Here is a 21,786-nt window from a genome sequence, read left to right as displayed (position 1 = left end):
CAAGAAATGCCGTATCAAAATGAAGGTTCAGCAAGAAGATTTGATGTCTCTGTCAAGGGCAACAGTGAATAAATACAACTCCAACATACATTCTTTTTCTGGAAACCATAATGGTAACATTCAAGAATATAACATCTATCTATCCTATACCATAAAAGCCTTCGGCGTGCGGCCGTGCTGCCCGTGTCTTTTTGGGCCGATCTGGGCATGCGCGGAGCGCATGCCCAGATCGGCCCAAAAAGACACGGCCGCCCAGACACGGGCGGCCATGTTGGAACAGGGGAAGCGGCGGCCTAGGAGAAGCGGCCACCGCCAACGAGAAAAGAGTGCTGGCGAGGCGGCAGGGGAGCCACGGCCTCGGCCAGAGGTGGCAGTGGCCGCGGCGGGGCGACTGGCCCCGATGGCGGCGGCGGCCGCCAGCGAGAATGCGGGTGAAGCGGCGGTGGCCGTGGCGGGCGACTGGCCCCGATGGCGGCGGCACAAGTGCGGGTGAGGCAGCGGCAGCTGGCCGACTGGCCCCCGATGGCGGCGGCCTGTCGCCAAGGGAGTATGGGCGAGGTGGCGGCGGAGCTATAGGTACGGCCGAGGCAGCGGGGGAAGCCAGAAAGGGGAGGCCGAAGGTGGCGGGGAGGACTGGGAAGGACTGGGCCCGCTGGCGGCCGCACTCGGGGGGGCGGGGGTGGTCTACTAGCGCCCGTTTATCTAACGGGCTGAAAATTGCTAGTATTATATTAATTCTCCTGGGTGTGCCTTGGAATGTGCATCCCAGCGCCGAGCTGATTGGCTGGGCAGCCGGCACGCCTGATTGGCTGAGGCGCACCTAGGAGGATTGGTCGCCACGGCAGCGGCAGACCTGGCCACAGAGGCCAGAGGCAGCAGCAGGCCCAGCCCAGCCACGGAGGCAAGGCCCAGGAAGGTGGGGGAAGAAAGTGGGGTGGGGAAGAGAGGCGACTGGGCCTGGAAGTGGAGACTGGGGCAGAAGTGGGGGGGAGAGGTAACCAATGCCCCCAAAGAGCGCACAGATGCTCTGTGCGGGGTCAGCTAGTTTATAAAAATTACACGTAAAGAGTCTATATTAAAAGAACTGAACCAAGTTACTATAGCAGGGGAAACAGACTTTTCTAAATGTGATGCATCATGCATATTCTAAATGTAAACTATTATACTAGCCTTATAAATATATATTGTTTTGGAAGTTTATTGTTAGACTGAAAATGTATTGTTCATAGGAGCAGCCTAGAAGCAATTAATAGATGACGAAACGGCAATAAAAGCTGATCGTTAATCACACACCTCACCCAGCCCTTTCTATATATAGTCCAAGCATCGCTTAACACCATGGGTCTAGCCCAAACTTTTCTAAAGCCAACTGATATGTTTCCATGAGGGAAATGTGGATAGGGAGCCAAGAAAATTTTGTCCATAGAGCTTAATGGTTGAGGTTTCATTTCATGTTTGCAGTCCAATTGACATCCATTTGTGTTGGGAAGGAATTACATCACCCCCACCCAAATCAGATTGGCTAGCAACCCTGGAAGGAACATTTGCCTTTTTCCATAACATAGTTCTTAAACCACCAGATTTATGTTACTAATCTAACATTTAATAAATCATGCAGGGACAGGCACCTCCCCTTCTCTACTCTGCTTATGGCCAAGTATAATCTGAATTGAACTCTGTGGTGGATGATGATTATGAGGTAGAGATGTGAGTTAGTACTCTGAAGGTATTTTCTTAAGGCGTAGATTGACCTGAACAATACCTATCATTTATTAGTTCTATAGACCTTTCAATACATATATAGTGCTTTACTGTTCTTTTTCTTTTAGCTTTTTTCTAAACATTTATGCCCACAACAGCTCAGCAAAATAGCCAATTGTCCTTCTTTTCAAAAGGTAATGTATATTCTGTTAGACATATACAGGTGGCCCTTGTTATTCGCGAGAGGCTCCATTGCCGCTAATTTCAGCGGATAATGAAGCCGCGAATAACGAAACCTTGAGTCTATGGAGATTAGGGGCGGGAGTAGGTTCCTTGAGCTTACAAAAACACTTTTTTAAAAAGCAGGGAGGGAGCAGAAATAAGGGTAGAAAAGCATAGTACCTTGTTCTACATAAGAACAGCCATGCTGGATCAGGCCCAAAGCCTATCTAGTCCACTATCCTGTTTCACACAGTGGCCCACCAGATGCCTCTGGGAGGCCCACAGGCAAGAGGTGAGGGCATGCCCTCTCTCCTGCTGTTGCTCCTCTGCAACTGGTATTGAGAGGCATCTTGCCTCTGAGGGTGGAGGCAGCCTATAGCCCTCAGACTAGCAGCCATTGATAGACTTGTCCTCCATGAATCTCCAGTTCTCCAGAAATGCCCCCAAATCCCCCAATTTTTCTTTTAAAAGTTTTTTTTTAAAGAAAAAAGAGCCAGAAAGTGGCACTGCGCTTCAAAATGGCAGCCAGGAATGACATTCGAAGTAATGGGACCATAGTTCCCTGGAAACACCACATACTCAATCTGAAAATTTCCTATTCGGTCTTCAATATTCTGGGTAGGGCTAGGAAAGAACTAGGGAAATCCTACAGAGTCACTCTCCCTTAATGTAGACAATACTGAACTAGATGGAAAAGTGGTCTTATTCAGTATAAGGCAGCTTCATATGCATTATTTTCAAAGACAACATGATATGATTAGAGTGTTGAACTAGGAGTAGGAAGACCTAGGTTCAATTCAAATCTCAAATATCTTGGCAACCCTGGGTCAGTCACATTTATCTCTCAGCCTGCCTGACCTACCTCACAGAATTGTTGTGAAGATAGCATGTGGGGAAACCTTGTATGCCACTGTGACCTCTAGAGGAAGGTCAGGATAGAAACCTAACACTACTAATATGTACCTTAAAACTATACTAATAATCAGAGATGCACTTAGGTAATTTTGGAGCCTGGGCCTAAAGGTCTTTGGAGGGCGCCCCCCTTGCTGGAAGCTCCCCTCCTGCTGCAAATTAATCATCCCCCTGCACACATACACACACACGACAAACACAATGTTTTTAACAAGTGGGGTATATTTATGCAAATATGCAGTAGCAGAAACATTTTGACACTCAACATATTCCCATCCCATATTTTTCTTTCTTCACTCCACCCTCTGTCTCTAAAGCACCTGAGCACAGGTCACAATCACACTTGGCCGCCCGGCGCAGTGCAATCCAGTAGCGACCACACTACCTGGGACAGTCTAAAGAGGATTTGGGAGTCCCCAGGGGGTGTGGAGGCCCTGGACTTTGTTCCCAAGTCCAGAAGTAAGAGCACTACTGCTAATAATAATACAGTATGGGAAACATCTATATTGGGCAGCAGTTATATAGGAAGGTGCTGAAAGGCATCATCTCATACTGCGCGGGAGGAGGCAATGGTAAATCCCTCCTGTATTCTACCAAGAAAACCACATGGCTCTGTGGTTGCCAGAAGTCGACACCGACTCGACAGCACAACCAAATACAAATGCGTCTTAAAATGGGTACCAGTACTACAAGATTCATGTCCATTCCACATATTATTCTTTCTTCTGATGTCTGTGGTATGAGCTTGTATGGTTTATCAGGTAAAGAGAGAACGGTGTCCATGTGTGTGCGCGTATGTGTATTAAAGAGCCTGATGGCTACTGCACATATAGGGTGCTGGATTGGCAGGGGACCATTTACGACAGGGTTTCATTTGGTGAGTGTCTATATTTTAATTGCCACACTTATTTATAGTGCAGTTCTGAGGGATTTTAGCACACCAGGGCTTCTTAGGCTTAGACTAAAAGTGCTGGCACAATCACACGCAAACAATCTGAGGGGATGGATTGCTATCCAGCTATGAGGTAAGATGAATGGGTTATGCATTTCAGCCAGCCACTATCTGCTTAGCATATATATGAAAAAGCCAGCTGAACAGGAAATGGCACGCTTCCCTCCAGCCCCCATCCTGGCTGTACAGAGTTCTCTACAGAGAGCCTGGCACACAACCCTCTAGCCAGACCTTCATCTTGGTGGCAGCTCGGAGTAGTTGATTTCACTCTGTCATTCAGCCATCGCTCTAGGGAGAGGAACTGAGAACGCAGAACCACTGCTTCAGGGACACAGGGGGTACCTGCAACATTATAAAGCACAGAGGAAGCCCACCAGAGTTTTTCATGATGCCTTCAGAAATCAAAGCATAATTAACGTCATACGTTTCACAGCTGCCCATAAATTCCCCCCTTTACAGCAGTTTATCTCTCCCTCCCCCGCCAACATTTTGAAGTTGGGCACCTCTTTCAAAGTTACAGTACATTCAGGGCCAACCCATTATCGACCCTCTGTTCCACAGGTTGAGATCGTCACATGCATGTCTCTGCATGCATTCACAGCCAACTCCATGAAAGGGTCTCTAGATTGGGCTAGTAATCCAACCAAGATCAGGAGGGAGAATAGAGCAAGTCCTCTCTGACCACCTTTTAAAGTCACACACAAAGAAACGTAAGAATGAAGAAGCAGCCCCTTCTGAACTTTCTTCTAAAATCACACTGGAATGACGGGGCACTAAGAGTGAAGTCACTCTACAAATCTCACGTGGATCAGGGAGGGTCGACTGCCAGGGGACATTCAGTCTGCCCGGATCTTGGTTGGTGGAGAGGAAGGCACCACCTGCCTCTGGACTCTATTCCTTCCCCAGAACTTGCATGCAGGTGGGCCCACCCCACAGTATAAGACTCCCTGTAATAGCACATGGGCTGCAGAAAGGATATGGCCTTTCCATGCTGGTTACTGAAGCTCTTTCAAATGCAAGGTCATATAACCTTACACACATAACCATGTACACATGGTTGCATGATTGCACACATAACCTTAACCTCTGGGCTCCTTGGAAGAAGAACAGAATAGGAATGTATGTGTGTGTGTGTGTATATATATCTATATACTTATTTCTTGTAGAAGGGCCATGCGTAGCTACGTGGTAGGAAGGAGGCGATTGGCAGAGTTTGCAAGCAGAAGCACCTGATTGGGCAGTGGGGATTCCATATGCAGATAGGGAGAAGGAGCCTGTGAGAGAGCAGAAGCACCATGGTGATTGGGCAGTGGGGATTCCCTATGCAGATAAGGAGGAGGGGCCTGTGATGGTTAAGGTCAGTTGGAATGCAACTGTTACTGGTCGGAAGATGTTCTTGATGTAAGGCAGGGGTCCTGAGGGAGGAAAGAGCCCCTTCAGGAGAAGGAGGATGCCGTTGTGTAAATGAACAAAATCTATTAACTCAGGGAGGGAGGAAGAAAAAGCATGAAGGGAGGGGGAAGGAAGAGTGGAGAAGAGTGAGTGGAGGAGAGAGAAAGAGAAAAAGAAGGGAGGGGGAAGAGAGACAGAAGGAAGGGCAAGGGATGGGCCTGAGCCTGTCAGCAGCCTGAGGGGAATGAGTGGCCATGGCGGCACTGGCAGCAAGGAAGGGTCCAGGCAACCACTAATGCTGTTTGGGGCTACTGAGGCCATTGTAAGAGGGAGGCAGGCAGGCAAGGGATGGGCCTGGGCTTGTCAGCGGCCTGAGGGGAACAAGCGGCCATGGTGGTGGCAGCAGCGAGGAATGGCCCTGTCAACCACTGCTGCTGCTCCTGAAGGGAGGAGCAGGAGCGGGGCTCAGGTGAGGGTGGGGAGGTCTCTGGGGATAGGGGGCTGCAGCTTGGCCAATAGGCAGCAACAAGGCTGCAGCCACAACCAAGAAGAGTGAGGGGGATGGAAGCAGTGGGATGGAGGAGGCGCAGGAGTGCAACTCAGGTGAGGGTGGGGAGATCTCTGAGGTGAGGGGAGCAATCAAATACTAATGCGCAGATGCTCTAGAGCGTGCAAGAGTTGCAGCATTGAAGCAGAGAGAAATAATAGCAGCGGTCAGGATGCAGAGGTGGAGGGCCGGCAGGCAAAACCCCTCCGGCCAGAAGAGGTGGGTGGACGGCGGGCGAAGCCCTACCAGCCGGGAGGAGAAGGTTGGAGGCAGTGGTGGGATGGCCTGGCCCGCCCAATGGGGAGAGCTGCAGGGGGGGACGAGCAAGCTGCAGGGGGGAGAGCAAGCGAGCTGCAGGGGAGAGCGAGCGAGCGAGCTGCGGGGGGGGAGAGCGAGCGAGCGAGCTGCGGGGGGGAGAGCGAGCGAGCGAGCTGCGGGGGGAGAGCGAGCGAGCGAGCTGCGGGGGGGAGAGCGAGCGAGCGAGCTGCGGGGGGGAGAGCGAGCGAGCGAGCTGCGGGGGGAGAGCGAGCGAGCGAGCTGCGGGGGGGAGAGCGAGCGAGCGAGCTGCGGGGGGGAGAGCGAGCTGCGGGGGGGGAGCGAGCGAGCTGCGGGGGGGAGAGCGAGCGAGCTGCGGGGGGGAGAGCGAGCGAGCGAGCTGCGGGGGGAGAGCGAGCGAGCGAGCTGCGGGGGGGAGAGCGAGCGAGCGAGCTGCGGGGGGGAGAGCGAGCGAGCGAGCTGCGGGGGGGAGAGCGAGCGAGCTGCGGGGGGAAAGCGAGCTGCGGAGGATGTCATAGGCTCAGTACACAACTGCACAGATGCTCTGTGCGGGGTCAGCTAGTATATATCTAATCTGGCACCCACTCTTATCTGGCATACGTCTGAAGAAATTCTACAAGCTACAAGATGCCTGGTTCAAATGTACACATCTGTGTAAAAAAGAAAACAGAATATAGGTAATTGGCCGTAAGAGGAAAGGGGGAAAGGAGCTCAACTACTGAGAGATAACATTTTCTCTTTTGTACTTAGCATTTCTAAAGCTTCCCATTATAAATATATGAAACACTTTGCCTAGAGAGACTGTATAACGTTACAGTAGTTTAGGGTGCAATATGAAGGGAAATGCAGCATCAAGCAATATGCTGTGTGTAGTTGAGAATACGAATACGGCGAATATTTACATACCACTTTTCAAGAAAAGTTTCCAAAGCGGTTTACAAACAAACAAACAAGCAAGCAAGCAAACAAATAAATAAGTCTCCCTGTCCCCAAAGGGCTCATAATCTAAAAAAGAAATGTAAGATAGACCCCAGCAACAGCCACTGGAGGGATGCTGTACTGGGGATGGATAGGGCCAGTTGCTCTCCCCCTGCTAAATAAAGGGAATCACTTTTAAAAGGTGCCTCTTTGCTCACTTAGCAGGGGAATAGGGACTCTTGCCCATCCATGAGGTATGCAGACACAACCTCCAAAAACAGGCTATTGGTCTCAAATCTACACACCACCATGCTCTCATTTATATAGCCGCATCCACAATGGGGTGCAATGTAGGCTCAGGTTAATACTTGTGCCTATTTTAGGCTATATGTACATAATGTACATCAGAGATAGGTAGACTTTTTGGGGAGTTCCTCCTCCCCACCCCCTTGCCTGGCAGAGTGTAGAGAGTCCCACTGCAAAACAACGCCTTGGGGAGGTAGAGCCAGTTGTAAAATGGGAGCTTGGACTAAAACTGACCCCAACAGAATAGGGGATGTTTAACAGCAAAGTTCCTGAACTCCAAGAGAATTTTGCTGCAGGGGAGCAAGAGAAGCTGCTTGGGGCAGGGGGTGAAGAGAAATGGTGGAAGGGAAAATGAAACCAATCCTGAGCACCTGGAGAGAGATTAAAAATGGCCCAGCCACAAGTTCCCCACTCAGCCAGCTGAGCAGATTTGCAGTATTGGCTAGAAGGAAGGAAGGCTCAGCAAATGCCTGCAGAGCTACTTCAGATAAGGCTCAGGAGCTACCTAGTGCCGCCTGACCCTGTTGTACATAAAATAAAGTAGGTTTGTGCCGAAATGTGATTTGGGCATCTGAATCGTGGGCACATCCTTTTAAAAACAAGGGCTAGCACAACCCTTTTAAAGCAGAGAAGAGCAGGTCCACCTGCTCCTCCTCGAATGGCCACCACTGCCATAATCCAAGTCCTTCTCCCCAGTTATGCCCATGCACTGGCAGTGCATCTCCCAGCTGCTACTGCATGATGCGGACACACACATGGCCCGCACACATGCCAGGGTGTGGACATAGCTGAGGGGAGCATCAGGATTGCAGCAGTGGCAGCACTGGAGGAGAAGCAGGTATGAACCTGCTATCCTCTGCTTTAAAAGAGCTGTGCAAGCCCTCATTTTTAAAGGGATGTGCCCACAATTCGGATGCTCAAATTGCGTTTCGACACATTTCTAGTATAAAGTTGGTGGGGGGGACTGAGCACCCTTCACTCCACCATCTCCCTGAATTCTCAGAGTTGTCAGCTAGCAGTCTGCCTCTGTTGCCACTTCCCACTCACACTGGATTTTCAGGAGCACTAACACACCTCTTCTAAGACAGCACACCAAAGGTGACCCATTGGAGTTCAACATATTCTTTCAAAGGGATGTTGTCTGTCTAAGTTCCATGCCATAATTTCCATAGTATTGTGAGCAGAACTTGCAAAGTTGTGAGAGCTAATTCCCAAGTCTTAAACAGAGTTAAATTTGTGAAGTTCCCATGTAAGGCAGAGCAGTATGCCAGCCCACACAGATGAATTCAGCAAATAATCTCTAGATACAGCACACACTGTGAGAAAATCAGTGCTATTAAATAGGCACATTAAACAGGAAGGTGTGAGATCCTTACTTTCAGACTGAGCTGCAGATGTGTTTGTGCAGCCTCCATTTTTCTAGCTTAAAAATAGCTAAGTTGGGGAGTAACTTTTTCAGCCACATCCCACCTTGTGCCATACAAAGCAAACACAAGGCAAAATTCTCCCAACAGGAATACGTGTACCATGGAGCAGATTCAAATTAAACATTAATGTAAATATGACCTTCTAGCCAAAACTAGGGATGTGCACAAATAATAAGACTTTCTATGTTGATAGCAAATGAACCGTTGTTGGATTTTTAAAGGGGCCCCATGCTGCTGACATGAGCCGATCAAAAAGCACTAAAAAAAAAATGTAGTTGCATTAGGGAAACATAAGCATAAGTTCTAGCCCTGATGCTTGCTTTATTTAGAAGCAGCAAGCACACAACATAGTATATACATTTGTATTTTTGGCCCAACCCATCTCAAGTTTTCAGGGGAGGTAGAAATCTCTTACATCCAGACTAACCAAGTATGGGTGTGCTATGTGAGAAGCACTAGCACTGCTGCTGAATTCCCAGCTAAAACCACAATGACACTCACACAGAGGAGTGAATTTTGAAAACCTCCCCTTCTGCCCAACAATCTTTGCCAATTGAAAATATGTCCCTGAGGGTTTTATGACCCTCAGAGACATATTTTCAGGTGGCACCGAGTGTGGTTTTTTTTTGGGGGGGGGGGTTTCATTGAAATGAGGACTACCACCCGCAATTGCCATGCTGCATTAGTCGAATTCAGCAGAACTCGTGCTTCTTACCTAGCAACCATAGTTCTTCATCTAGATGTCATCCACTCCCCCCACCCCACCTCACAAAAAAACCCTGTGCCAAAATATAAACTGTACTTATTTTTACTGTCTACCCCCAGACCTAACAGCTTGATTTTGGCCACCAAAATCCAAACCAATTAGTCTACAGCATGCCACTCCCAAAGTGCATGGGCTTTGGCAGGTTTTAGCTAGAAGAGAGCATAACATCTGTGGAACAGTGACTAAGAAGATGCCTTCATTGGTAGAATACTGGAGTACTATATATCCTGTGTGGAGGCAGTTCTGGCCATAAAGAATGTGTGCAGGATGCGAGTAAGAATAAGGAAAGAGAAGCTATAAAACCAGTGTGTTCCGGGGGCCCAAGCAGCATGACGAGCTGGCACTGTGACATCTCAAAGCCATGCACATTATAGGCAGCGGCAGAAGTAAAGTGCTTTCGAATGGCCCAGTGTCTGTGAAAACCATTGAGGAAAGAATAGAGCACTGAAGGCCAAATGCCACTTGGCAACTGGACAGAAAGCCTGGGAGCAAGAACAGAATGCTGACAATTCAGACCAGCATGTGTGCACTTTTACCTAGTTTGTTAGACAAACTGCAAAGGCTATGACAGGCCAAAACTCCTGCCAGTCTCCCAGCTGCTCTCATGTGAAGGAGGCCTCATCCATCCAGGGCAGAAGTACACAGAACTGTGTACACAGTACACCGAACAAATGGTGGGGGAGAAGACCTGGGCACTGTCTTCTGAACCCCTATGAGCTTGGAAACACAGAAGAGAGTAGCGAGAACTAAGATGACAGAGAAAACATGTGGTACTCAGTGTTAGGTTAAGTACCAGCTAATAGCTAGCAGAGTCATCCTGTATTGTTACAAATGCTCCCCACTTGCTTGAGCAGTGGTAAGTTCCAGGAATAACGCTACCTGGGTTTGGCTTCCTTTGGAGGGGAGATCACTGGAGATTATGCTGTCTTTGGATTATTTATAAAGAAAGAAAGATGGATTAAATGGAAGCAACATTTGTAGTCTGTCTTACTGAAGACAGTAACAGCAGATCCCCAGAGAGATACCCCTGCACCCTAAATTTCCTTCCATCAGCTTGTTAGCTCAGTCTCTCTTTGTCTCTGTTTGATCTGTTTGTCACCATCCAAAGCTAAAGGATGCAAACTTGGAAGCAATAAATAAACCAAATATTACAAAGACATCATAATCTCCAGTGATCTCCCCTCTAAAGGAAGCCAAATCCAAATTCTACTATTAAAGCAGAATTTCTATCAAGACCTGGGCCTTACCACCTGTTCCACACAGGAGTGATGTGCCGACTGAACAAGTCGATTTCACTAACTTGCATTAAACAAGATTAAAAATAACTCCAAGGCATCTTAGGAATTGTAGCCCTGCATGACAGCAAGAGATTTCTAATCGAGAATTTCCAGAAAAATGACCAAATTAGAAGTCTCAGAGTTCCTTGTGGAAATTGTGGAGGTTAAACTACCTTAAAACTGGTTTTGTCAAGGGCGCTTCCCAGACGAGACCCTACAACGGGATCAGGACGAATCTCAGAAGTGTGCTTCCACACTTCCTGCGTCGTGACACCGCAGTCCCTACACGGACAGCAGGGTGCCATTCACATTTCCAATGCCTTTTTGCGAATTTAATTGCTATGATATAGAGCACGGACGTCATACATCCAGCATGAAAAAGTTGCTGGGTTTTTTGGGTGGTTAGTTGCTGTGAGACTGCTCCCCCTGCTGTTTACATCCCGAATGCAACTTGCCTGAACGGAGGCATTTTGCTGCTGTTCCAGCAGCTAGTCTGGAAAGCGCCAAAGTATGCTCCACAGCATTTTCACACATGGTAACATTTGAACCTCACATATGCTATTAGCGTGCACTGTTAATACAAGGCAGTGGCAACAAAGAAAAGAAGGAAGAGGAGGAACGAGGCACCCAGCAGAATTGAGGAAGGGGCTGCAGAAGGTCCCAGATTCAATCACCTCTCCAAGCAGGGCAAGAAAAGACCCCATAGAGCTGTTAAAGGGGGAGTGGGGCCATAGATCAGTAGCAGAGCATCTGCTTAGCATCCAGCAGGTCTCAGGTACTCTCCTCAGGATCTCCACCAAGACAGACTGAGAAAAAATCCTGCCTGAAGCCCCAGAGGTCCACTGCCAGAGAGTAGACAATACTGAGAATGGGCTAATGGACTGATTCAGTAGACAGAAGCATCCTATGCTCCTAGAAGGAGAGGGGTGGTCTTTGGCTGCTGTTCTTATCATTCATGGAGGACAGGTCTATCAATAGCTATTAGTATGAAGGCTATAGGCCACCTCCAGCCTCAGAGGCAAGATGCCTCTAAATACCAGATGCCCTTGGGCTTCCCACAGGCATCTGGTGGGCCACTGTAGTCCAGCAGGAAACTGGACTAGATGGGCCTTGGACCTTGTGCAGCAGGGCTGTCCTTATGTCATGTTGGCTGAACTGTCTTGCCACTTGATGAAGTGCTGCTCCAATTGTGGGTGGGCAGCAGAGAAAGGCAAGTGAGGTGGTCATGGGGGATACCTTGTTGCTCCATTGGTGCCCCAATAATCTGCCACTTGAGGTGGCCATCACATCTCAGCTCATAGGAAGGAAAAAACACTCTCATGTCTAACCACAATGCCAGCAAGATATCCATGAAGAAGAAGAAAGCCAAAATAAATTTTGGGCTACTGATCCTTCACTCCCTGTTCTGGTTGCGTGAAAATGCTAGACTCAGCCAGTCCAGAGCGCACCTTTCCAAAGATCTATCATTCATGCTTTAGAATCACTTTCTTCTGGGTAATGAATAAATCTAGCCTGTTCTGGATCTAATAGTTCATTCCATCACTTATTTATATCCAAGATGTTCAACATCTGAAGCAATCACAGAGCCTCTTCACTTTACTAATCCCTTATTATCAGAATCAAAGATTTCCTCCACATCTCCTGGCTGCTATAAAGTCTTTTGGCAGAAAAGTGAGCCATAAAATCTAATTCCTTGAACATTCTCATTCTTGAGCATCCTAGGAGAGTCACTCAGCAAACATAACCCAAGGTAGATGGGCTTTTTTCCAGCCAGTCTCAATTTGCAGAGGCAGATGTCCTTGATGAGCAAAACCATAATTCACAAATTGTTATGATTCGATTTGGCACATACAAACTTCCACTGCAACTCCCAGGCTGCCTTGCATTTCTGGGGCTCTCACTTGACTTGTTTTGACTGAGAAGATTTCTTACACAGTGTAGAAAAGGCTGTGATGCTAACATGCTTACTTGAAACAAAGACCCATGAAAACTATTGTCAGAGGATTATACATAGAAGCTGCCTAATGCTGAGTCAGACCATTGGTCCATCTAGCTCAGCATTGTCGACACAGATTGGCAGTGGCTTCTCCAAGGTTGCAGGAAGGAATCACTCTCAGTCCTATCTGGAGATATCAGGGAGGGAACTTGGAACCTTCTGCATAGAACATGCAGATCCTCTTCCCAGAGCACAATTACACAAGAAGGTTTACAGTGGCTGCATCTCTCAAATGTAGAAGTGGGAGAGGAAATGAAAAGCTTTACTCCCCTCTTGCATTTGGGAAGATCACAGTTATGACAAACTCATTAAGACGAGTGGAGGTGAGGGATGGCGGCCATTCCAGGTTTTAATCCATCTATATATTTAATTATATAGGAGGGAGGGAGGAACAGCCGGCCCCAAATAGTGCACAGATGCTCTGTGCGGGTCAGCTAGTTGATTGTTAATAGCCTATAGTCATAGAATAAATGACATCTATCAGTTTGTTCATTTCAGTGTTTACAGGGAGGGATTTGGTGGGCAAGATATGGTTTAGGATGGATCTTTTACTCAAAGCTGCATGGTCTTCCTCTTGAGCAAGTAGTGGTTTCCATGACACAGGATGTGAACTCAGCATTATTCCTGTCTTTCCAATATGAAACTGCCCAAAAATGAAAATGGGAAGAAGAAATTGCAGGATTAACAGCCCAGTAACCAGAGATATGGGGAAGGTGAGATTATGGAAGTTCAGATCAGAGAATGCAAAACTAACAAAAGCCAAAGTAACAACAAAACAAAATAAAACACCCCACACTTTTTATCACTCTCTATTACAATTCACTCACTTTGTTAAATGTCATGAAAAATCCAGAATTTCAGGAGCACAAAAAGCACTGCAGCAAAAGTGGGAGGGAATGTTCACAAGCTCAGGATAATGATACTATCAGCTCTGTGGAGCTTGAGTTATTTCTTGTGTCACCCTCTCCATTGATAATGGCTAAGATCAAGAGACAAAAGACACGGGTTTATTACTCAGATGCTCCATGGTGGGTGCACACTTTCCTAAAAATCATTGATGTTTTGGAGCCAAAAAAGGGAAGTACTTATGCATACTGCTTTTGGTGAAAGCCAGCCAATCGCAGCCGCTCTAGGCTGCGCGGCTTGTTTGCCCTCAGCCCCACCCCCTGGAGCACGTGGCACTGGGAGCTAGCTCCCATTGGCCCGGCTCCATCTCGGAGGCGGGGCTAGCAGCAGTGAACCGGCAGCAGGCCTGTGCCGGCTCAGTCCTTCCCTGACCGAGCAGAAGGAAGGACGTGCTGCTGCTCGGCTTCGGGGCCTCCACGTGGCCGGCTGGGTACCCGAATCAGAAGCCGGAGCAGGAGGCCCACGGGAGCGGAACGTCGGGGAGCAGTGCAGCGGCCCTTCGAGCGAGCAGCGGATTGGAGCGGCTCGGCGGCCAGGGCCTCTGTAGCCCGGCCGCCTGTGCAGCTTTGGAGGCGGCGGCGGGAACTGCCCACGAGGAACCAGCGGGGATCACGACACAACCGGCGGACTCAGGACCGGGAGACGGCAGGGACGACAATGGTGAGTCCCCACAGGGGGCCTGGCCGTGGGGACTGCCCTTTAGCACCCCCTACGGACCATACGGGTGGTTCCCAGGGCCAGTTAACTGGGCATCTCCACACGCCACCTGTAATCAGGTCTGGCAAGGGGGGAGCGCTGCTTTGCCCACCCAGGGGCCAACGGCGCAGTTCAGCTCTGCTTGGCATACTGGGGATGGGCCCGTACCCTTGGGGGACCACCTCCTTCCAGCAGTTAAGGAACAGATTTGGACAGGAGAGTGCATTGACGTGTTCCAATTGCTCTTCAAGGAGCCGGAGCCACTGGAGAAGGAGGGGTCCCAGGGGAAGGACAAGGAGAGGACAAAACGGAAGCCCATTGAGCATAATTGGGCAAATTGGGTTTCGGGGTACACAATCTACATGGGTGTTCTGATGCAGAAATATCCAGAGCGGGGCCCCGCTCTCGTTAAGTATTTTGATATTATACACAGAGCCTTCATGGACTTTGCTGGTAATGCCTGGGAGCGCTACGACCAAGCGTTCCGCGAGCGCGCCTCCAGCAATGCGGGTATATCCTGGGAAAGGCAGCACCCCGAGTTATGGCTTCAGATTATGACACCCGCGAGGCCCTTGGTTGGCGAGCGCGCCGACAGCGGGCACCTCATTTCCAAAACACCGGCAGCGTCAGCGGCTTCGGCCTCAGGCGCACAGGGGGTTCAAGGTCCCCTGGTGTGCTGGGAATTTAACAAGAACGGGAAGTGTGCCCGCTCCCCGTGCAAGTACCGGCATGACTGTGGCTTCTGCGGTGGGCGGCACGCCAGTATCTACTGCCAGCGGGCCAAAGCCCTTAGGGGAAAAGGGGGATACCAAGGCCCGGGAGGGGCAAAGGGCCCAGCAGCCACGGCTGGAAAAGGGCCCCAGCCCAATTAAAATCCCGGTGCTCCGGAGGCTGCTGCGTGACTACCCCAACAGGGAGCGCGCACGCTATATTGAGGACGGTTTTGTGAAGGGGTTTAGGATTCCGTGCCAATCCAGGCGGGTCCATAGTTTTGCATGCAACCTAAAATCGGTTAGGGGGATGGAACACATAGTAGCGAAAAAGATAGCCAAGGAGGTGTCTCTGGGGAGGGTGCTGGGCCCCTTTGACAGGCTGCCACTGCCAACATTGCGGGTATCCCCTTTGGGCGTGGTCCCTAAGAAGGCGCCGGGAGAGTATAGGCTTATCCACCACCTGTCCTACCCAAGGGGCGACTCGGTTAACGATGGGATACCGGCGGACCTTTGCTCAGTACGGTATACATCGTTTGATGAGGCTGTGGCCATGATCAGGGGCTGCGGGCCTCGGGCACTGATGGCAAAGTGCGACATTGAATCCGCCTTCCGCCTCCTGCCTGTGCACCCTGATGACTTTGACCTTTTGGGCTTCGCATTTAAAGGGGGATTTTACATCGACAGAGCCCTCCCCATGGGATGCGCGGTCTCCTGTGCGGCCTTTGAGGCTTTCAGCTCTATGCTGGAATGGGCACTGCGCCGGAGGGCGGGGCTACGCTCCTCCGCTCACTATTTAGATGACTTTATTTTCGGAGGAAGGGAGGGCTCTGGCCAATGCCTACACTTACTGCGCTCATTCAGGGCACTCTGCGGGGATCTGGGGGTGCCACTGGCTAAGGACAAGACAGAGGGCCCGACCACGAAGCTTACATTTCTGGGGATAGAGCTGGACACGGTGGGACAGCTCTCACGCCTCCCCGGGGACAAGCTCGGCATCATGAGGGAATTGCTCAGGGAATGCAGAGAGGCTAGGAAGGTAACGCTACGCAAATTGCAATCGCTGGTTGGCCACCTGAACTTCGCTTGCAGGGTGGTGGCTCCAGGCCGCCCCTTTCTAAGGCGCCTGTGTGACGCCATGGTGGGGTGTAATCGACCCCATTTCCTCATTAGGGTGTCTACCGCCATGAGGGAGGATATGGGGCTCTGGCTCAGGTTCCTGGAGTCCTTTAATGGGGTGTCATTCTGGCGTTCTTCCCAGCTGCTCGAGGCCGACTTCCAGGTTCAGTCAGACGCCGCGGGCGGCCTTGGGTTCGGCCTGTACCTGAGAGGGCGCTGGTGCGCGGAACGATGGCCGGGCAGCTGGTCGGAACGGGGAATCACAAGGGATCTCACCTTCCTCGAACTCTTCCCCATTGTGGTGGCGGTGCACATTTGGGCCGAGTCCTTCAAGGACTCGGTCGTGCGTTTCTGGTGCGATAATTTGGCCGTGGTTCAGATTATTAATAGCCAGACTTCCAAATCACAGAGGGTGATGGGCTGGTGCGGGCCCTGGTACTAACATGCCTTCGCCATAACACGCTCTTCACCGCCCAGCATGTTCCAGGGGTGCAGAACGAGGTGGCAGATGCCCTGTCTCGCTTCCAGATGCAGCGCTTCCGGAAGCTGGCACCTGGAGCCGCCAAGGAGCCCGAGCAGGTGCCCGAATGGTTGTGGAACCTTGGGATGTAGAGGCGTTTAGGGCCATCCAAGCCTCCATAGCGCCCAGGACACGGGTTGCCTACGACAAAAGGGTCAGGGCCTTTCTGCAGTTTAGAGCTCAGGTAGGATTGGTCCATGTGTGGCCTGTGCCGCCGGAACAGCTGATGCAGTACCTGGTGCACCTCCGTGCCCAGGGGCTGGCGGTGAGCACCATGGCCGGCCATTTGGCTGCGCTGGCTTTCTTTGGGAAAGCAAGGGGCCTCCCCGACCATTCTGGGGACTTCAGGGTCCGGCGCATGCTGGAGGGCTGGGCGAGGGAGACGCCCGTGCAACCTGACCGACGTAGGCCGGTCACCCCAGAGGCGCTGCAGCTGGCACTGCGGCAACTTGCCGGGGTTTGTGCGTCTCCTTATGAGGAGGTCCTGTTCAGGGCGGCAGCCTTGGTTGCTTTCTTCGGGGCCTTTAGGGTTGGAGAGATGTTCCCCAGGAGCAGGCGCGGCCCCACGAGTAGGGTACTTCAATTCAGTGACCTCACCGTGGGTGCTTCCCGGGTGGTACTGCACCTTAGGTTTTCAAAAACAGATCAGAGAGGCAAGGGGCAGAGTGTCGCGCTGCATGCCGCTGGCGACCCGGGCTTGTGCCCAGTCCGTGCACTGGAGAACTACACGGAGGCCAGGGGTTCAGCTATGGGGTGCCTCTTTATCCACGCTAATGGGCGCCACGTGACCCAATTCCAGTTTTGGGCGGTGATGAGGAGAGCCTTTGTGGCGGCGGGGGTGCCTACCCAGGATCTGGCCCCCCACTCCTTTCGGATTGGGGCGGCTTCCATGGCTGCTCGGATGGGTTATTCGGGCCCGGAAATCCGGCGGCTGGGCAGGTGGCGGTCAGCGGCTTACCGCCGATACGTGCGGTAGATGGGCGCATAAATTCTGCCCCACCCCACCCCCACCCATGAACCATTTATTTGTGCCACTCCTAACGCTTTCTCCTCTTGCGCAGGGCCTCAGGCGGCTGGGCCGAGGGCGGCCGGGCAGCGCGCAAGAGTCCTCATACTGGGCCATTCCTTCATTTTCTGGGCACGCAAGTGGGCGCAGAGCGCCGACCTTGGAACCCAGCTTGGTTTGGGGCGTTGGGCCACTGTGGAGTGGCTTGGCCGGCGGGGCATGCGGAGGGCCCAGTTCCTGCCGATGCTGCACGAGTTCCTGGAAGGGAATCCTGTCCCGGATGTCCTGCTGCTGCATTTTGGAGGCAACGACCTGGTGGACCAGTCTGGCATTTCGCTCTCAAGACAGATTGCCCAGGACCTGGTGGTCGCCCTCTCCTGGTGCCCGGGGCTGGTGGTCATCTGGTCTGACATCACTCAGCGGCGAGTCTGGAGGGGGGCGGTGAAGCAGAACAAGGTAGATAGGGCTAGGCGCGGGGTGAACGCGGCCATGGCGCGCTTCATCGCCTCAAAGGGGGGCGGGTGCATCCCACACAACGACATCGCGTTCTCGCTCCCCCAGTTATTCAGGGGTGATGGGGTGCACTTGTCCCCCCTGGGTATGAGGTATTTCTTAGACGATCTGCGGCTGGGGTTGGCAACAGTGCTGTTAGGCCTGTGGGGTGGCGGGGCGTCAAGCTAGGCTGACGCCCGCTGTGGCGGGCACAGTGCGGAGGTGAGCGGCTGATGCGGTGCGGCACCTTAGGTAAGCTTTAGCTGTAAGGTGGAGGGGCAGATCCCTTGAGGCTTTACAGATCAGGGATGCTGCCTTGCTCCCACCTCCCTGCAACCGACACCCTTCCGTATGGCTTTACAGCGTCGGACAGGTGATGTAAATTGCAGGGTCCTGACCTTAGGTCGGCAACGAAGGGCGCCCCCTTCTGGAAGGTGGGCCGCCTGGAGCCGAGGTGTCTGTGCCATGAGATTCTAGGGCGGGGGTGGCCACGTGGTGCCCCCCCCATCCGAGCCCGCACTGTTGCTGCTCTGAATGCCAACCCCAGCTGCCGTGCCTGTGCAGGCACTGTCTTAAAACCTTGTACCCCTAATAAAGTGACCAGTTCCTCCATAATACTTCTGTGTCCGTGTCTCCTTGGGTCTGGGTGCAAGCCAGCCGATCGCAGCCGCTCTAGGCTGCGCGGCTTGTTTGCCCTCAGCCCCACCCCCTGGAGCACGTGGCACTGGGAGCTAGCTCCCATTGGCCCGGCTCCGTCTCGGAGGCGGGGCTAGCAGCAGTGAACCGGCAGCAGGCCTGTGCCGGCTCAGTCCTTCCCTGACCGAGCACCCTCCCTCCCTCCCTCTGGCATAGGTTGGGCTTTGCTGGTCGCCGTTTGGGGCCGGGCAGGAATTTTTTGGGTATACGCTTGATTGGCCTTAGCGTGCACCTTTTTTCGCCTGCCTCAACCTATACCAGTTAGTAGCAAGGTTGCTTAGCGGGATTGATTAGTTAGCCAGGGAATAGCTTGTGGTCACTTTTACCACGGGGTTGGCGGGCACAGTGCGGAGGTGAGCGGCTGATGCGGTGCGGCACCTTAGGTAAGCTTTAGCTGTAAGGTGGAGGGGCAGATCCCTTGAGGCTTTACAGATCAGGGATGCTGCCTTGCTCCCACCTCCCTGCAACCGACACCCTTCCGTATGGCTTTACAGCGTCGGACAGGTGATGTAAATTGCAGGGTCCTGACCTTAGGTCGGCAACGAAGGGCGCCCCCTTCTGGAAGGTGGGCCGCCTGGAGCCGAGGTGTCTGTGCCATGAGATTCTAGGGCGGGGGTGGCCACGTGGTGCCCCCCCCATCCGAGCCCACACTGTTGCTGCTCTGAATGCCAACCCCAGCTGCCGTGCCTGTGCAGGCACTGTCTTAAAACCTTGTACCCCTAATAAAGTGACCAGTTCCTCCATAATACTTCTGTGTCCGTGTCTCCTTGGGTCTGGGTGCAAGCCAGCCGATCGCAGCCGCTCTAGGCTGCGCGGCTTGTTTGCCCTCAGCCCCACCCCCTGGAGCACGTGGCACTGGGAGCTAGCTCCCATTGGCCCGGCTCCGTCTCGGAGGCGGGGCTAGCAGCAGTGAACCGGCAGCAGGCCTGTGCCGGCTCAGTCCTTCCCTGACCGAGCACCCTCCCTCCCTCCCTCTGGCATAGGTTGGGCTTTGCTGGTCGCCGTTTGGGGCCGGGCAGGAATTTTTTGGGTATACGCTTGATTGGCCTTAGCGTGCACCTTTTTTCGCCTGCCTCAACCTATACCAGTTAGTAGCAAGGTTGCTTAGCGGGATTGATTAGTTAGCCAGGGAATAGCTTGTGGTCACTTTTACCACGGGGTTGGCGGGCACAGTGCGGAGGTGAGCGGCTGATGCGGTGCGGCACCTTAGGTAAGCTTTAGCTGTAAGGTGGAGGGGCAGATCCCTTGAGGCTTTACAGATCAGGGATGCTGCCTTGCTCCCACCTCCCTGCAACCGACACCCTTCCGTATGGCTTTACAGCGTCGGACAGGTGATGTAAATTGCAGGGTCCTGACCTTAGGTCGGCAACGAAGGGCGCCCCCTTCTGGAAGGTGGGCCGCCTGGAGCCGAGGTGTCTGTGCCATGAGATTCTAGGGCGGGGGTGGCCACGTGGTGCCCCCCCCATCCGAGCCCGCACTGTTGCTGCTCTGAATGCCAACCCCAGCTGCCGTGCCTGTGCAGGCACTGTCTTAAAACCTTGTACCCCTAATAAAGTGACCAGTTCCTCCATAATACTTCTGTGTCCGTGTCTCCTTGGGTCTGGGTGCAATCCACATTTACTTTAGTTGCAGATGAAACATGAAAGTGTCCTCAGTGCTTTTTCTGCCTACCCGAGAGTGACTGTACCTATCAACAAGCTATCAGAGCTTGTACCTTTCTTTCAGGTACCTGTCTGTATCTGCACTGTATCTTCCTAAGTAACAATAACCTGAATTTACCCAGACGTGTGTGTTACTGCCACTTGCCCATCTGCTAACTAGGGATGTGCGGTTCGGTTCGGATCCGGACCGGTTCGTCCGAACCGGTCCGGATCCGGCGGCTCGATCCCGGACCGAATCGGGCCGTTCCGGGGACCGAGCCGGACCGAATTCGAGCCGGTTCGGTACCGAACCGGCTCGGGTTTCCCGAACCGGTTCGGGAACGAAATTGAGTCTCTGGAGCGTCTCTTTAAAGTTCCAAGTGTGTCCTCCATTTTGTGTCTCCTTCCCGAAACTTTTGCTCCTCCTTGCATCCATTTTGTGATGCTATTTCCAGGCATTGTATTGGCTGCGCTATTGATCCTTGATTGGCCAGAATGAGTCCTTTGGTCTGGTAGGCTGCTTGGCTGTTGCACTGTTGAGAGCTGGCACCCTGTTGGCCGTGGGGGGAGTGCAAAGGTGGGGGCTCCCAAAGGAGGGAATTTCAAACCTATATAAACCCAAGCCTCTTCTCTGGAAACTTCTCTTGGCTGCAGTTGTGGGATCATCTCTGAGACCTGCTTGCCCTTTGCTGGCTGCTCTGGTGTCTCTGTGAGTCCTGACTGTGTCCTGTGTCTCTCTGTGTGTGCTCTGTCTAATCCTTTGTCCACCTGCCCTTTGTGACTCTCTGTGTGTCTCCTCTCTCTGTCTGTCTCTTGTCTGTATACTGTGTGTTACTTCACTTTACTTTCTTCTTAATTTCCCCCAATTTTCCCTGTTCCTTGTCTGTCTGCTTTTCTCCCCCCCTCCCCCCCCTTTCCCTTCTCATCCTTTGGGCCTACCCTCCCCCTCCCCCACTCCCACCCACTGCATCCTCATTGCTTTAAATCTTCTTCCATTAATTATTGCTCTTTGTCCTGCCTTGTTTTTGTCCAACTTTTTGATTTTCACATTGCATTCCATTGGTTTCATTTATATATTGCTTGCTGGTTTTGCTTAAATTGTACCATTTTGTTTGTTTCTGCTGACTGCTGCTGCCCTGCGAGTTGGTTCCCTGAATCCCTCCCCCCCACCCCCAGAGGATTCTGTTGTTGTTTCTTGTTGTCCCATATAATCAGTTTTGGTTCCCTGCTCCAAACTTGCCCCTCCAAGTCCAACCACACCCCACCCCAACCCCACCCCATCCAGCCTTCTCCCAAGTTTGCTGCTGCC

The 21,786-nt window shown here is 51.9% G+C and overlaps 1 protein-coding gene across 1 annotated transcript; it reads left to right on the top strand.

Annotated features, from left to right (window-relative positions):
- Nucleotides 1–3,855: 3,855 nt before the first annotated feature.
- On the top strand, nt 3,856–20,412 carry LOC128322423 (uncharacterized). Its single transcript, XM_053243615.1, has 3 exons — nt 3,856–3,860; nt 13,978–14,258; nt 16,652–20,412. The coding sequence occupies exons 1-3, from the start codon at nt 3,856–3,858 to the stop codon at nt 17,617–17,619; spliced, it is 1,254 nt and encodes a 417-aa protein (XP_053099590.1). The 3' UTR covers nt 17,620–20,412.
- Nucleotides 20,413–21,786: the final 1,374 nt, after the last annotated feature.

Source organism: Hemicordylus capensis, chromosome 4, assembly GCF_027244095.1.
Source record: "Hemicordylus capensis ecotype Gifberg chromosome 4, rHemCap1.1.pri, whole genome shotgun sequence".
Taxonomy (NCBI): Eukaryota; Metazoa; Chordata; class Lepidosauria; order Squamata; family Cordylidae; genus Hemicordylus; species Hemicordylus capensis.
The sequence above is the reverse complement of the archived record's forward strand: the minus strand, read 5'-3'. Positions and strand labels throughout refer to the sequence as shown.